The sequence below is a fragment of the Ursus maritimus genome, unplaced genomic scaffold (assembly GCF_017311325.1).
Source record: "Ursus maritimus isolate PB19 unplaced genomic scaffold, ASM1731132v1 scaffold_2, whole genome shotgun sequence".
Taxonomy (NCBI): domain Eukaryota; kingdom Metazoa; phylum Chordata; class Mammalia; order Carnivora; family Ursidae; genus Ursus; species Ursus maritimus.
The window spans coordinates 37761477-37779085 of NW_024424452.1; the positions used below are offsets into that span (position 1 = coordinate 37761477).

A 17609-nucleotide genomic window follows, 5' to 3' on the forward strand; every position below is an offset into this window, starting at 1 on the left:
GCGGGGCGGGGCGGGGCGGACGGCGCGCGGGGCGGGGCGACGCGCGCGGGGACGAGCTCGCTCGAGGTTTCCAGCGGGCGCGCCCCCCTACGGGCGCTGCGATTGGCCAGCGGCCGGCTCGCTTCCTTGCACGTACGGACGCTGGGCGGGGGCGCGGGGCCGGCCTGCGACGCAGGTAGTGTTGTGACACCACCCTCGCGGCCGTGCGGGCCAGTGCGTCTCTCCGGATTGGTGCATCGACAGCCAATGGAGGCAGCGCCCGGGCTGTGATTGGCCGGGGCCGTGTTGACGGATGCGTGAGAAGAAAACGCAGCCTCAGCTCGGAGTCTTGAATCGGGCGCGAACCGAGGTGTTAACGACAAAGTTTAAAGTGCAATTGAGTCCGGTCAACGCGCCCTTTATTAGATTGAGCGTGTGGTTTTGAAATTCCTTAGCGTAGTGGATGGCGCTGGGCACTCGGGTCATGTTTCTCCATCATGGCGATAAAGGAGTGTGCTCTCGATTCTAGTGTGTATTATGGAAGGGAGGATAAGGGAGACGGTGTCCCAGCATCCGGGCCTGGGAGGAGCACTCATGAGCCGTAGGGATCTAACGTACCGAGAGCAGGACAAGGGAGACGGTGTCCCGGCGTCCGGGCCCGGGAAGAGCACTCCTGAGCCGTAGGGATCTAACGTACGGAGGGGAGGACAAGGAAGACGGTGTCCTGGCGTGCGGACCTAGGAGGAGCACTCGTGAACCGTAGGGACCTAACATAGGGCAGGATAAGGGAGACGGTGTCCTGGCGTCCGGGCCCGGGAGGAGCACTCATGAGCCACTGAGACCCAAAGGACAGTGAGACGATCACAGACAATGATCCTGTACTGTAATTACGTGATAGGACTGACATCATCACATCAGCCATAATACAACACAAGCGTATCAAAGTACCTTGAAGTATATCTTAAAATGACATGATGTTACATGTCAAGTTTTTTCAATGAAAAATTCTAGTGTCCATGAAAATGAGGTTTTTAAAAACGGGATCTACCCTGTACCTATCTAATCCAGCACCTAAACTGTCGGATCCAGTAGTGCCTGTACTTTCCTCTTTTATTTTTTCACTTTTTAACTACGTGGACCTTTTCGCCGTAGCAACTCTTTTTCTTCAATGACAAGACATCGCTTTGTGGTTCAAAGTTAATTTCGAAGTTGAAGCACACCTGACCGAAAAGGCCAGGGCACGCATCGCTAACGCCTTTGGTAACGCAATCTGTCCCCAGGAGTCAGGCTTGTCTCCGACGGGGTGAAACCGGACGTACCCTTGCCTGCCATCCATCTTCTTGCCCAAGGAATCCGTACGGCCCCCAAAGCGTTGCACGTCAAAAGTTAGGTCGAATCCAGTGGCTTTGCTCCGAGATACTCTTGAACCACACCCTCCTCCTTGAGATAAGACAAAGCAGAGTCCAGCATACGGCCTGCGGTCCAGAAGACCCGGCAAGAAGATGAACCAAAGAGGAGGGAATCTTAACGAAGATGGCGTGTTCCGTTTCTCCCCCAAACTCTCTCAGCGGACCGACGCGGTTGGAAAGGTGTCCCAACAGGCTTTCCATCCTCCTCACACCTGCAGGAACGTCACCAGCTTCCCTTCTCTGCGCAGAACAGGCGAATCCTGACCTCCTAGCTCCCCTTTCCGAGCTGGCGTTGTTGACTGTAGACAGCGGCTGCGACCGGGAGAAAATGCCCGGCAGGACCGCAGAGCTCGCACGGGCGGGGAGGCGCCCGAAGACTCCTGCCCTGAGCGCCTCGCGAACACTCCCGACCGTCTTCGGCTCTTTCCGGCCGCTCGGGGAGCTTCGGGTGGCCTCGGCGTCCGCCGCGCTCACCTTCGGCTATTTCCGCGTACCGCGCGCAGCCGTTGTCCGGGCAACGCGCGATGGCGCGAAGGCTAGGCAAGGGTGAGTGGGGTCGGAGGGCAAGGGCTGCAAGAGGCCGGGGAGGGTCTCCGGAGAGGCCTGGGGCGGGGGAGCGGAACGACGGCGCAGCGGGCCGGACTCCTGTCCCGCGGCCGCCTGGGTCATCTTCGTCCGGAAACCCGGCCTCGGCCGAGCGGGTCGGTCTGGGCCGGCAGGAGCTGGGCGCGGCGTCCGAGGGGATGGCCACCGCGGGCGCCGTCCGGGTCCGGGCAAGGCCCAGGAGGGGAGGGAATGAGAAGGCGGTGGGCTCTGCAGCCGCACAGGGGCGGCGGTCCCTCGCGTCCCCGGCCCGCGGCCCTGACCCTGCACCGCCGGGGGGCGCGGGCTGACGGGGGCGCCCCGGCGGTGTGGCCGAGAGTGCCCGCGCCCCTCCTCTCAGCCGCACCCCTAGTCTCAGCCGCCCCTCCTCTCAGGGGCGCCCCCCTGCCCCCTCCTCTCACATTCACCCCTGCGCCCCTCCTGTCAGCCGCACCCCTAGTCTGAGCCGCCCCTCCTTTCAGGGGCGCCCCCCCTGCCCCCCTCCTCTCTCTGCACCCCTAGTCTCAGCCGCCCCTCCCCTCAGCCCTGCGCCCCTCACACCGCAGTCCCAGTGTCTGTCGCGAGACCCTCAGCTGAGCTGGGTGGCACTGAAGACGGGGTTCGGTCGGAGGGGCCTGGAGCAAATCGCTTAGAACAAACGGAATTTTTGTATTTTCCCCAAAGTTTATACATTTGCCGAGTATTTTTGTTTTGTTCTAGACAGTGTGAGTTTGTTTTAAGGAGAGGAAGTGCCCTTGTTTCTGAACGGATGCCATAATCGATGTCGTTGGGTAAGGATAGTATTTCTAGTCCTCTCTCCTTGTGTTTACTTTGCTAGCTCTTGTTCTATAATTACACAGATGGTACTTTTTCGTGGTAGAAAAACATTAAATTACAGGTAAAACGAATGATGAACAGTCATTCAATGTATAAAAGTGGACTCATCCACCCTGGCAACTTTTTACAACAAAACATCAAGAGCATCTTTCCGTGCTCATAAATGTCTTCCACGTATTCACATATGGGGGGGCCTGTTCTTGGGTCTGGGGTGCTGCCAGGGCCTCCTACCCTGTGGGGCAGAGAGCCCCCTGCGGTTGGAGGATGTGATGAAGTCTCAATGCAGCAGGGAAGTACAGAGCTCTGCGGGGATGCTGGGGAGAAGCCTAGAAGTGAAGTCAAAGGGAGGCTTCCTGTGTATCCAAAGGTGGAATGTGGGGGAGAGAACCTCTGAGAAAACCCCAGGCACGAGAAAAGTCATTGAAAGATCGGGTGGCATACATGCTTATTACAAAATGATGTTGGAGATTAAAAAAACAAAACCAGAGGAAACCAGGTTTAACTTCTTTACATGCTATTGTAATTCTTTTTCAATCAGTCTAACAAAATGAACATTACTTATTTTTCAGAGGAATATTTTCACAAAGTAAAATATGAATACAAACTTCCCATAGGCCCCAATTTTTCCCCTTGGTGGCTGCAACACATGAAAACTCAACTTGAAAGCTTTCCTTTTCTATATATAAACACCCAGGTTTTTTTGTGTTTTTTTTTCAATTTTAATGACTTCACGAAAGTTTGTGTCAGTACTGTACTCTGAAGCCAGAGCCTTGACCAGTGTAGATGTCCCCTCGGTGATGCGTGTGTCTAGGAGGCCTGTGGATCCTGCTGCTTCCCCTGACTCCAGTACCCTGCCCCGCCTCTCCTTCAGCCACTGCCTGGGGGCGCCACCAGGAGCTCCCAATATGTGCTCTTCTCTCTGTGGCAGTGAGAACACCACTTCAAAAAGTGTGCCTTTGTTTAGTATTTGGGGTATATGTTCATTTGTAGCTATGTGCCTTTAGCTTCTCACCGAACAGGATTTCCCTCTCTAGATCCACGCTGAGCCTTCGAGGCTTCCTCTGATACAGCTATTGCATTGCCAAAAGCAAACGGCACAGTCCATGCCCCACTCCACTGATAGCGATAGAGCATTGCAGCGTTAAGTAATTTTTTACACAGTTTTTTTGTTGTAGTTAAATATACATAATATAAAGTTTATCACTTCAGTTATTTGCATGTAAATGAGTCGGTGACATGAAGCACATTGACATGTTCTATCATCATCCCCACAATCCCTCAACAGTAATTTTCCGTCTTCCCAAACAGATACCCTGTCTCCGTCAAACATGAACTCCCTGTCCCCCAGTGCCACAGGCCCTGGTACCCACTGTTTCACTTTCTGTCTCTGAATTTGACTATCCTGGTCTCTCTTATAGGTGGAAACACACTGTATTTGTCCCTTTCTGATTGGCTTATTTCGCTGAGCATAGTGTCTTCTACATTCATCTGTGTTGTAACATGTCAGAATTTCAAGGCTGGATAATACTCCATCCTATGTGTGCACCATATTGTGTTGACTCATTCATCTGTCAATAGACATTTGGGTTGTTTCCACCTTTTGGCTACTGTGACTAGTGCTGCTGTGAACATGGCTGTACAAGGATCTGTTCAAGTCCCTGCTTTCAGTCTTTTGGGGATATACCCAGAGCTGGGCTTGCTGAATCATGTGCTAATTCTCTGTGTAAGTTTTAAGGAACTGCCCTACTGTTTTGCACAGCGTCTGCCAGTTTACGCTCCCACTGGCAGTGCCCAAGGGTTCCAGTTTTTCCATGTCTTTGCCAACAGTTATTTTCTCTTTTCTGATCACAGCCATCCTAATGGGCATGACGTTGAATAGTTTTAAATGAAAGCAAACCAACCTACAGATATACTCCTCTGCTAGTTAGCGTCCCTAAGCGGACTCTGGGGTATGAAAAGTGGGCCGTGGTCACCATCCTGTCATTCACCATCCTGCCTCTCCCGCGGAGGGGCAGTAAGCACATCTTTTCCAGGAGAGAAAGATGTTAAGTTCAGGAAACAAATCAAGTTCAATTTCCCCCACAGTTGCCAGGGCTTTGTTTTCTTAATTCTCTGACAAACGAATCCTGTTGCCTCCTACTGCCTGAGAGCCAAGCGTAGAAGACAGCCTTGGTTGTCACACTTTTATAAAGTTTACAAACTGAATGTTAGCTTTTTCTATGTATTTTTGTGAAGCGGAGTTTTGCTTCTATTTGGTTGGAAATTTTTGCTTGAAGGGCAGCTATAGAAATACAAATTGTCTTCGCTCTGATGAATTAAAATGATCAAGATTTACACATGTGGGCTAGGTGGCTGCGCTTTTTCTTATGGTGTTGATGGCAGTGTTTTCTTCTCTTCCATTGCACCCTGCATCATTCCAGGTCCAATTTCCTGCTTCAAATTATATATTTTTTCCCTGTTAGAGATCTCTTCCACGTAAAGTTGTCCACGTGGTCTTAAGGGGCACTTCTAAGTTGCGCTGTGTTACGATGGTAGGTTTGTGATGCTTCTCTTTCCTAATTCTATGCAGTTATTTCTTCTCATTGTTCAAAAGCAACAGGACTTAGCTGTTTTTCTTCCCTGCAGGTTTCAACCTTGTCTAGGTCTGAGTTTCATCATGGCCCTCTATTTTGACCACCGAATAGAAGCCCCAGACGCCGTCGGGTCTCCTTCGCACATCCATTGGCACCCTGTTCACCCATTCCTGGCAGTTGCCTCCGTCAGCACGACCTCAGGAGGCAGCGTGGATATTTATCTGGAACAAGTGAGTCCTAGGAAGCAACGTTTCTGACTGCCAGGGCTTCTGGCTCTTGTGTCCCTTTTGTCCTCACGTGTGTGTGCATGTGTGTGGTATGTGTCGTGAGGAGTGTGTACAGGTGTGTGGTGCATGTATGGTATGTGTGGTGTGCATGTTGTGTGTGTGCCGTGCGTGTCATGTGTGTGCCTTGGAGTGGGTATGTTGTCTGTGTGTGGTGTGTGTATGTGTGTGGTACGTGTGGTGAGTGTCATGTGTGCTGTGTGTGGTATGTGTGTCACGTGTTTACATATGTGGTATGTGTGCTGTGTATGGTATGTGGTGCGTGTGGTATGTGGTGTCTTTGTCACATATGTGTATGTGGTGTGTGTGTGGTATGTGGTGTGTGTCATGTGTATGTGGTGTGTGTGTGGTATGTGGTGTGTGTCCATGTGTGTGTGATGTGAGTGTGGGTTGTGTTTGTATTTATGTGGTGTGTCTGTTGTAAATGTGGTATGTGGTGTGTGTGTGTATGTCATGTGTGTTGAATGTGGCGTGTGTGGCATGTGGTAAGTGTTGTGTGTGTGTGTGCCGTGTGCATGTGTGTGCGGTATGTGTGTCACGTGTGTGCTATGTGTGTGTGGTATGTGGTATGTATGGTACGTGGTGTGTATGTAACTGGTGTGTGCGCAGTGAGTGTGGTATGTGATGTGTGTGCTGTGTATGTATGTGGTGTGTGGTATGTGGTATATGGGGGGCTGTCGTGTGTCGTGTGTGTTGTGAATGTGGTGTGTGGTGTGTGTGTGGTATGTGGTGCATGTGTGCGTGTCTTATGTGTATCGCTGTGGTGTGGATAACTCCTTTAGCGCTGCTACTTCAGTTTGGGGACATATTTAGGGATGTAAAACAGATTCCACAGTCAATCCACGCCTCTAACCAGAAACGGCCCCTCTGTGCTGTCTGTGCACCCTGGCCCGGTCTCCTGTTGGCCACACTGGCCGTTGGAAACTGTTGGTCCTGTGGCTGCCATAACAAACTGTCACAAGCCGAGTGCCTTAAAACAGAAATGTATCCTCTCACCGTTCTGGAGGCCAGAGTGTGGAGTAGGGGCTCCTGAGGGCCACGCTGTCTCTGAAGGCTCTGGAGGAGGGCCAGTGCCGGGCCTTGCCCTGGCTTCCTGTGACTTCTGGCAATCCTCAGCAGTCCTCGGCTTGTGCCTGCATCACTCCACTGCCTCTGTCATCACATGTGTCTCCTCTGTGTGTCCATGTCTCTTTCCTCTTCTTAGAAGAATGCTAGCCATCGGATCAGGGCCCATTCCAATGATCTCTTCTTAACTTGATCATCTGCAGAGACTCTGTTTCCAAATAAGGTCATATCACAGGCACTGGCTTAGGACTTCTACATGTTTTTGGTTTTTTTTTTTTAAGATTAATTTAGAGAGAGAGAGAGAGCATGAGCAAGAGGGGAAGAGGGAGAGGGAGAGCGAATCCCAAGCAGACACCTCACTGAGGACAGAGTCTGATGCTGGGCTCAGTCTCACAACCCTGAGATCCCGACCTGAGCCAAAACCAAGTCGACGCTTAACCGACTGTGCCACCCAGGCACCCTAGGACTTTAACATATCTTTTTCAGGGTGCATAATTCCACCCATACTGGAAACTTTGTAGGAGCCCTGCAAACTTCCCATGCTTCGCCCTACTCCCCACCTTTCTCAGTGCATGACACACCTCATACTTCAAAAAGAAAATCAGATTTTCCTTCCCAGCCCTCAACCTTCCGCAAGTGTCACTGTCGCCCCTGCAACTTCAGCAAAGCAGTTAGGGTCATAGTGACGTCTGCATGCTCTTGGGTCCTTATCTGATGTCGCCTGATCTGCACAGTTCCTCACTCTTATAAAGTCTCTTGGGAAACAGTCTGGAGGTGAGAGGGGGCTGAAAATAACTTTGGCCTTGCAGACCGTGAAAGGCTCTTGGGACCACCCCAGAGACTGTACTTAGAGAACCTTGGGGTCAGCAAACTTGACCTCTTGGCCCCCTGCATGTTTTTGTAAATGAAGTTGTATAGCACCCCATTAAAATGCTAGCCAGCAACCAAGCAGTTGTGAGTATGAGGTCATCCTCCTTGGTAAGCTGGTCAGCATACTCAGTTGAGTGTTAACTGTATGTTTTCACAGCGCAGCTAAGAGCAAGCTTGGTGTTTCTATGAAAATTAAGTAGAACATTTTTTAATATCAGCTCTTTATATCTTCTAGCCGATCTCAATATCATTGATTAGCCAGAAATTCCTAGAATAGCTGTCTCTCTTCATAATATGGAATTTACGTCTTGCCTGTTGTAGGGTGAGCATGTGCCCGATGCACGTATGGAGAGGTCGTTCCGGGTCAGTTCCCTGTGCTGGCACCCGACGCGCCTGATGCTCGCTGTTGGCTGGGAGACTGGAGAAGTGACAGTGTTTAATAAGCAGGACAAGGAACAGCATGCAGTCCCCCCGACACACACCACCGACGTCACCGTCCTCAAGTGGAGCCCCAATGGGAATTGCCTCGTGTCAGGGGACAGGGTAAGCAGACTTGGTTGACACTGATTTCAGATCCCTGCATTTCCCTGTCAGCGCTCTTTGGAATACATGTTGAGAAGGGTGTTAGAGACCAAAATTTTAGAAATATGTGGTTGCTGAATTCAGTTGATCCTGATGGATGTCATGGCAGATTCTGTTTCGTACTGGGAGCAAGGTTTGCAAGTTTCCTTCTACCATCCCACTCTGCAGCCCGGGTATGTCTGTAATTGTTTAAGTGAACTTCTCTAGGAAACTATATTCATAAAGGTGGGGTGGCTTTTTCAGGTACTATCGTTTTTATGGCATCCCTGAATCACTAGCTTCCCTGAGCACGCTTCTTCGTTGCCTGGGAGGCCCTGGTCCTCACTGTTTAGCTCAGGACTTCTTCATGGGGTCATTTTGCCCCCAGGGGACATTTGACAGAATCTAGAGACATTTTTTGTTGTCAGAATGGTGGTGGGGCGGGGGTGTCCTGGCATCTAGTGGGTGGAGACCAGAGACACTGCTCAATGTTCTGTAATGCACAGGACAGACCCCACAACAGAGAATTTTCCAGGCTAAAGTGTTAACCGTTCCCAGGTTGAGAAACCATGGTCTATACCTAAATCGATTCACAAACATATGGCCGAAATTTTACAATGTACTCATTCATTTTGCATGTGCCAGGTAATACATTTCCACATTTCAAAGACCAAAAAGTATGAGAAGGTATATATTGTGGCAGGACTCTCCGACCCTACCCCATCCCCTCCATTCCCCTGCCACCCACCCCTCCACCCTCAGTGCCACAGTTTCATAAAGCCTCTCCCATTTCTTCAGATACACATCAGCATATATGAATGCATTCTTTCCCCAATTTCCAGTTTTGAAAAATTTGAAACTTTCAAAGGCTTTGAAAGAATAGTTTAATGAACACTATATACTCTATGTAAATTCACTAACTGTTACCGTTTTGTTGCATCTGTTTGCTCTCTATATATGTTTTTTCCCCTGAATATTTGAGAGTTTGTCACAGACACCATACTCCCCCACCCCCCCAAATCCTTGGACGTTGCCCTCTTAAGGACAAGGGTGTCTACAGAGCCGCACCATGGCGTTCACACTCAGGAAGGCTGGCGCCGAGGCCGGCACCTGGGACACATGCCACTTTCCAGTTTCTACGGTTGTCCCGTCACGTTTGTGTTGCATTTTGTCCTAATGCAGAGTCCAGTGAAGGACCAAGCATTGCGTTTCTCCACCCCTTCTCTTTAGTTTCCCTTAATCATGAACAGCAGTTCCGTGGTCTTGTCTTTTCTTTTTTTGCTTATGTTTGGTCTTTGGTGACAGCAACATTTTGAGGAGTGCAGACTGGTTATTTTGCAGAATGTCTCTCAGTTGAGACTTGTTGGATCATGTCCTTGTGGTCACCTTTAGATGAGGCGGTTTGAGCTGGAAATACCACACAGAGGGTGTTGTCTCCTTCGTCGTCACAGACGTGGTGGCACATGGTGCGCACTGCACTGCTTCTGGCTTTTTCATTGTACGCCTGCCTTGCGCATCTCTCCACGTTGGTGCACTGTGACCTTCCTTCTCTCTGAGCCTGCGCGTTGTTACTTGAGCCTGTTACAAGGTCCTCACCGGCCCTTGCTGATAAGCATGTCAGTGGTTTCCAATCTTTTGCTAAACAGACAGAGGTGCGGTAGCTAACTTCATGCTTATGTTGTTTCGTGCATAGAAGTTCAGAGAAAGTCCTACAAGTGGGGCGGCCGGGTCCCAGGGCGTGAGCATTAGTGGTGGGTGCCCAGGCCTCCCCCTGTGGGGCTAGTACTGGCTTCCACCAACACACCAGCATGTCCCCCACATACAGTTGGATCCAAATTTGGAATTTTGCTAAGTAAAATGTTGTGTCAGAAGTGTTCTAGTTTGCATTTCTCTTGCTGTTGAAGGGGACTATTATTTAGAAGAGCCAATTCTGTATCATTTTCTGATCAAATCACTTGCCCATTTTGGTATTGATTTGTTGCCCTTTTTTCTAGATTTTTCTTCTGTTTTTTGTTTTTTTTTTTAAGATTTTATTTATTTATTTGAGATACAGAGAGAATGAGCAGGTGAGAGAGAGAGCACAAGCAGAGCGAGAGGCAGAGGGAGAAGGAGAGGGAGAAGCAGACTCCCCAATGAGCGGGAAGTCCAATGGGGGCTCCATCCCAGGACCCTGAGGTCATGACCTGAGCCGAAGGCAGACGTGTAACCAACTGAGCCACCCAGGCGCCCCTAGATTTTTCTTCTGTTTTTCAATTCAATTTCCACCTAATGACTTGCCCTGCCCTCACACTTCTAGTTCCTTGATGATCTTTCCCCTGTCCCTGCTGTGGAATACTCGGCAGATCCTCTGTAGGAATAAAAGAACTCAAGATCATCGAATCTCATCATCATTTTGACTATATTAAGAAACAACTAACAGGGGCGCCTGGGTGGCTCAGTTGTTAAGTGTCTGCCTTCGGCTCAGGGCGTGATCCTGGCGTTCTGGGATCGAGCCCCACGTCAGGCTCTTCCACTGGGAGCCTGCTTCTTCCTCTCCCACTCCCCCTGCTTGTGTTCCCTCTCTCGCTGGCTGTCTCTCTCTCTGTCAAATGAATAAATAAAATCTTAAAAAAAAAAAAAAGAAAGAAAGAAACAACTAACAAAGCAGATTCCTCAAGCATGCAAGGAAGCCCAGGTTTGGGCTGTCAAAGACCTCTGAGTCAAAATATTTAAGAACAGAAATCCTGATCTTTCCAAGAAAATCTAAGATGGTGCTGATCCTGATTAATAATGGGCTCAAGCAGGAAAAGAAGTCCTGAATGAACAAGCACTTAGAGTGCTGCGCCACCAGAGCCCTCCTTTCCAGGTTTGGCTAAGGGTCTTCCGTCTCCCACCACAGACCGTTTTGCTTCAGGTGGGTTTGGTTACCAGTGAAACCAACCTACTACCTGAAGTAAGAAGGGACACTTAGTCTGAAGCTGTTGGAGTGTCCCACAGTCCCTGGACAGGAGGACAACCGGCTTCAGGACGTCTAGACCAAGAGTGAGGGGCCACCGGACACACATCTCCCTGCAGTGTGCCCCTTCTGCCACAGTCATCTCTTTCTGCCATCCCACCCCATTCACAAGGCCGCACCCCTAGCTGTTGGAAAGTAAGGCATTCACCCCCCATACACCCAGAGACAACTGTTCCTCCTCTGCCGTCCCAAGTCCAGCTCGGGCCCAGTGACCACGTGGATAGCAGTCAGCAGTGCCCAAGGAGGTGGGGGAGCCCTGGACAAGGGACGCTGGGTGGATGTTGCCCCAAATGTCCATTAGAAGAAGCTCCATTGATAAAGGTGAGAATTGCCTGCACCAGGTCCCACTTCCCTGCACACTCAGAGCTGGATGGGAGTGTCAGCACACCCAGGACAGGGTGAACCAGCTCTGGACAGTTCGGTGTAAACTGTTAGAGAACCTCTTACAGGTTCCCAAAGCTGGTTCCAGCATGCTGGCAGCTGGGGTTCCTCAGATACCACGGGGTGCCCACAACTGAGTTCAGTTGTGACACCGTCCACCCAGGGACAGCGTCAGCCCCACAGGTGAGGGGCTCAGCCCTGCCCCCACCCCAGACGCCAGTCCCCAGTCCTGTGCTTCTGACCACAGGCTGCACAGTGGAGGGTCCCTCGTCCTTGGGCTCTTCCAGTTGGCTAGCGCAGCTCGTGTTACTGGTTTACTGAAGGGTGGGTAAAGGAGACGAATCGACAGCCAGACGAGGAGATGCCCAGGGCGAGGTCTGGGGAGGGCACAGAGTCCTCTCTGGGCACCATTCCCCCCACACCTCCAGGTGGTCAGCTACCTGGAAGCGCTCCGAACCCAGTCCTTTTGGGTTTTTATGGAGCTTCATTGCATAGTCAGATTGACGAAGTCATTGGCCTTTGGCGATTGATTCAACCTGGAGACGGGGGCCCTGTCCCCTTCCTGGAGGTTAGGGTAGGACTGAAAGTTGAGCCCTCTGATCAGTGGTTGGTCGTCCTGGCAGCCCGCCCCGCCCTTGGGCAGTGACCAGAAGTCCCCTTCAGTAATAGAACAGAAGACACCACTGTGGCCCTTATCCTGGGAAATTCCCAGGGTTTTAGCAGCTGTGAGCCATGAACCAGTGGTGAAGATCTGAATGACCAAACGTATACTTCTTTTCAATTACGACGTAGATCCTAACATTTTACTTGTCATTTGAAGCGATAATGTGTCTCGACAATGGTACATTGAACACACTAACTTCTCAGGAGTCTCTTATTACAATAAACTCTTGCTTTTGCCTAGGGCTGGATTTCTTGCATTCAGGAGTAACTTTCTTGCCTTCAAGGGTCACTTGTCTGAGGCTTATTGTATAAATTGTGTTGAATGAAGTTGCCACAACCGGGATGGGACAGCTCAGGGTTTGTCTTGGGTCTAACCCCTGGTTATCCAGAAACCTGAGGGAGAGCACATTTGACTCACTGTAACTTTTCTAAGAGATTTACTGTGCAAGTTGCTTTTTAAGGCTGATTCTCGGACAACTTGGGGGGTAGGGACATTAGCCTCCTCGCAGTCAGAAATCTGAGTATAACTTTGACTCCCTAAAACTTTCCTCCTAATGGCCTACTGTTGACCAGAAGCTTTGCCAATAATAGTCAATTACCACGTATCTTGTATGTATTACGTACCGTTCTTATAGTAAGTTAGAATAAAGAAGATGTTAAGAAACTCATAAGAAAGAGCAAATACGTTTACAGCATTATACCGTATTTGTCAAGAAAAATCCACATACAAGCGAACCCACGCAGTTCACACCCCAGTTGTTCAGGGTCGTCTGTATCTGGAAAGCGCGTTCCCGTTTACGACGAAGTGGTGCTGCCCGGCCTGCCTGCGGGTGGGAGGGCAAGTGTGAGTGCTCCTGTGTCCGCTGACCTCGAGCAGGAGGCGCACCTTAAGGAACCCTTGTCTCACAGCAAAGGGCCTCTTTGCAAGTGGATTTGGGTAGAAATAGTGCCATTTGGCAAAGCAGAGCTTACATCCCAGCCAGAGGCCTCCTGGACTGGTTCTGATGGTGCTGCCTCCCTACCATGACCTCTGGCACTGGTTGGCACCCTCAGTTCTAAGACCTTGATGACTTAAAAACTGAACCTATTGTACACCTGGCACCCAGATGCTGGTTTCTTTGGATTTCTGCCAATAACAGAGCCACAGCTCCTTGAAGAAATGGCTGATTCTAGAACCGGGGCCAGACGGTGTGCCCAGAGAATCTGTAGTGCCAGCAAGAAAGGCAGTGCTCACAAAACCCACAGCTCGGGTGTGTCCGAGGGACACGGGAGCTAACCGAAGACCTCCCAGTGGCCACAGCTGGAACATCAAAATAAACAAAGTGGGGCTGGATTGTCACCTGAATTCGAATGTCAGCGTCTGTGACATAAGTAGTGGTATAACCCTCCAATTTATAATAATTAAGTCAGTGGTGGAGAAGAGACAAATCTCACATGCTGAGGAACCCCAAACGATTTACGTAGATGGTCCATGCTCAAGGAGGTGACTTCCCTCCAAACAGTGTGGGACCGAGAGGGGGAGAAAGAAGACTTCACAAGGCACAAGGTCACAGACAGGACCTCAGCCGGGAGAGGAGGGGCAGCAGCAACACGGACAAGTCACGTCGACGGCACCGACTCTGATGTGCCGTGACGAGGAGGGTGCGTGGTCTCTGTGGCCTTCTCCCCAAACTCACAACCCAGTCCACTCATGAGAAGAGCATCAACCAAGCCCCGGCGGAGGGACGTCCCACAGCACCCTGACCAGTCCTCCTCAAAGCCGGGGAGCCAGAGACACTGTCACAGCCCAGAGGAGCCTGAGGGGACGTGACACCTGTCCTGTGGCCGCTGGAGGGGATCCTGGGACAAAAAGCAGGCGTCGGGGAGGAACTGAGGAAATGTGAATAAAGCACGACTCTAGTTAATACAGTATGTCAGTATCGGCTCATTAATTCTGAGCTGCCCCACGCTAAGTACAATCTGCTAATAGGAGAAGCTCAAGGTAGAGAATGAGACTTCTCTGAATGACTTTGCCACTTTTTGTAAATCTAAATCAATTCTAAAATCAAGTTTTAAAAGCTGGACACGTGACCATTGTTGTTTCCAGGGCAGAGGGCACACAGGAAGGCTTCTGGTTTCTTTGTGGAGGATTTTTGAATTATTTGTACTTGACAGTGCACGTGTAGTAGTTTTGTCGTTTTGTTGAAAAGGAATAAGCCCGTGTTCTGTGGCACAGCGTAACTGTTGCCTTCCACCGGTCACTCTGTAAGAATGTGTCTCCTCCACACGGTGTTGGGTTTTCCAGCTTGGTGTCCTGCTCTTGTGGAGGTTGGACCAAAGGGGTCGAGTACAAGGGATGCCCCTGCTGAAACACGATCATGGAAAACCTCTAACTCACTGCATCTTCCGGCTCCCTCCTCCTGGCGAGTAAGTAGGAACTCAAGTGAGTGGTGGCCTTGTCTCTACATCCCCAGGGGCTGGTGCGGGGTGGGATGTGGCTCCTTCTGACTGGATCATAGCCCCCAGCTGCTCTGGGCACATCTGTAGTGACAATACCTTCCTATAAGAAACATCTTCCTATAAGGAATCCTGACTTCCTGTCATATCTGCCTTTCAAAGGGACCTCGTTCAGTTGGCGAAGGCAGCTGTGAGTGGTGATGAGAGAGCCCTGGACATGTTTAACTGGAGGAAAAGTGGCTTTGGAAGTTTCCTGAAAATGGGATCTCAAGAGGGACTATCATTCTTTGTCAGCTTGATGGATGGTGAGAAACTTAGGTGGGGACTCTAGGACATTGAAGCATTTTAGGGGTGTCTGGTAAGGATTGTAAGCAAACAGATGGTGTTTCTGCATAAAATAGTAGGCTGCGTGTGGGCCAGTTTTAGAGCGATGCGTTAGCTACTCTTGGCAGTTACTTACCCAAAGGGCCTCACTTTGTCCTGATAGAGGCGATCGGCTGCGCATGTGTCTGGAGGGCTCTCGCGACAAGGCTCTCCATCAGCCGCACTCCCTGATGCCGGTATGTGCAGCTCCAGGCAGCGTGCACAGTGCTGCGCTCCCGCTGTCCACTCTGTGGGATCGGGAAGCACCCTCACCTGTAATTCTTTGGCTGAGCTCTGGGGAGGGAGTGCGACGGGGCAGGACGGGTGCGGGCTTTGCTTCCAGCCTGCAGCATCAGCCAGCCTTCATCGATGCTCAGCGTTGAGTCCACTGTCGGGACTTCGACTCCTCCTCAGGGTAAGCAGGGAGACAGGCCAGTGACAGCAGATAAATGCAGCATGCAGTAAGGGGAGAGAAGAGTGGCTTACCTCCACGGGAGACACTCACAAGTGTGCGTCACCGCAGGAGCGAGAGCAAGGAGGGGAGGCTCACGAAGGTGCTGAGCTTCCGGAGGACTTGCCACCACGCAGCTCAGCCTTGAAGGAAAGAAGAAAGCAGAGGATAGCTGGAAGGGGCTGGGGCCTTTGTCATTTTTAAAACAGAGACACCATTTGTTTCTGGAGGTAAAGAGACAGCTGATGGAGGGGATGTTGACGAGGTCCCGAGAAACCAGAGCGGGCACAGAGCCTTGGGCGGTGTGGGGAAGATGTCAGCACCAGGCCCCCTTAGCAGGGAGTTGAGAAGGTGGTGTGGGAAGGAGGCACAGCACACAGGGGTGTGCGGTGGGGACAAGCCTGGCTCTGGAGGGGTCAGTCCTGTCCCTCACGCAGGAGCTGTGGGGTTCAGGGGTGAATTACCACGTCTAGTCAGACCCCTGCCTGTGAGCTCACTGGAAATGTCGGCTGAGTGAACATGTGTCAGCGTGTCGCCAGGCCTGCCACTGAGGCTCGCTGAGGCAGAGACAGTGCCGGCACGGTCGTGTCATGCTGACCACGGGCCTCTGCACACCCTTGAACCTGCCAGTTGAATGGGAAGTCACGTGTTCCTTGGGAACAGATGAGAGGAGACGAGGAGGGTGAGGAGGCTCCTGAGAGCAGCAGAAATGAGTCACTTCACGGGCACTCACAGGAGACTCTCCACGGACTCAGAAGCCCAAAGGGAACCTGCACGGCAAGGAAGGGCTGGCAGGCTGGGCCGGGCAGGGGAAGAAAGGCCTCTGGGCCGGGACGAGTGCCCGCCGAGGCTGAGAGAGCGCAGGCAGGAAAGGCGGCCCAACAGAGGGGACAGGGAGCGGCGGCTGCAGGAGGGCCGTTGCTCTGGGTCTCCAGGTACAGCTGATGGACGTGCATGGCATGTGAGCGCACCAGGGTGAGGAGAGTTTCAAGGCTGCCAGGCAGGCCAGTGGGGCTGAAAAGATGTTTATTTCAGAGATGGCCTGCGGGTTTATGTGCAGATGTTTTTTAAATGTTTTATTTGTAAATTTTTATAACGAAGATGTTTATTTTGCAAATGTCCCTAAGTAGATTCCAGTGGCGGCTGGCGAGTGCCATGCCCCCTGGACTGACCCCTTTGCCCTTAGGGACGGTGCACTACGTGGATGAGAAAGGCAAGACCACCCAGGTGGCTTCCACAGACAGCTCCATCCAAACGCTCTTCTACATCGAGCAAAGGGAGGCCCTGGTGGTGGTCACGCAAAACCTGCTGCTGTCCCTGTATGCGGTGAGGCCCGAGGGCGAAGCGGAGGAAGTGATGAAGGTAGGGGGACAGCGGGCAGCAGGACGTGGCTAGCACCAGGCTTCACCTGACTTAACCACAGCCGCCACAACTCAGTTCGCAGGAGCTTGGCAGGCGTCACGGGCTGGGGGTGGGAGGGTCTGGGCTTGCTCGGAGCTGTGCCGCCTTGACCGACAAGCTCACAGCCTGTACGCCCCGCTGACACTCGGAATAACCGCCCAGCTTGCAGCCGCTCATTTGACCTTCAGGGTGGAAATAGGTGGGACGGGGACATCATCCTGCATCCCATCTGCGTGTAGATGCGGATCCTTGCTTCTGTCCCTGCTGCCCCTGGCCCAGGCGCACATGGGCTGTTTTGCCCGAGGGGGCATCAGTCCCTGTGCTGGGTAGCAGGTGTTGGGCTGCGGCTGCCGGGAGGCGGTGAGAGCTCCGTGCCATGCCTCTCGGCTTCACCCCGGGCTCTCACTGACGGGAGGATGCTGTGGGGAGCAGCCCTGCGCTGGGTGCCGCTCCAAGCATGCAGCTCACCAGGGACCGGTCCTCCCTGCCCTCCTGCCAGTTCCCTGGTTTGTACCAGAGGAATCTGTGTACCTCGGAGAATGCTGAACTTTCTTTGAAGATGCTCTTGTACCTGATGGAGCTGATGTTTTGTAAGCCGGTGTTTACACATTTACATACCCCTGGCACAGTAGTTGAAATAGAGTCCCTGAGTCATCTGGACCTGGGTTCAGATTCCCTTGAGCCACTCGCTGGCTGGGGGGCCCTGGGCAGGTTTGCTGTCTGCAGAATGGGGTCATGACACCTGCTCGAGGGTGTACG

The 17609-nt window shown here is 51.7% G+C and overlaps 1 protein-coding gene across 5 annotated transcripts in view; it reads left to right on the top strand.

The window, feature by feature from the left end:
* The first annotated feature begins 1873 nt into the window (after nt 1-1873).
* Nucleotides 1874-17609, top strand: part of IFT140 (intraflagellar transport 140) — a 76973-nt gene continuing 61237 nt past the window's right edge. For 4 of the 5 annotated variants that reach the window (XR_005836150.1, XM_040635561.1, XM_040635563.1 and 1 more), the window contains exons 1-7: nt 1874-1934; nt 2691-2761; nt 5433-5610; nt 7921-8142; nt 14484-14605; nt 14798-14940; nt 16636-16811. Coding sequence is in view for 4 of the 5 variants with exons in the window: in XM_040635561.1 (XP_040491495.1) it covers nt 5464-5610; nt 7921-8142; nt 14484-14605; nt 14798-14940; nt 16636-16811 (810 nt within the window). In the remaining variant the exon portion in view is untranslated. Of the gene's footprint in view, nt 1935-2690; nt 2762-5268; nt 5339-5432; nt 5611-7920; nt 8143-14483; nt 14606-14797; nt 14941-16635; nt 16812-17609 lie in introns of those variants that run through there. The other variant, XM_040635562.1, reaches the window with a different exon arrangement.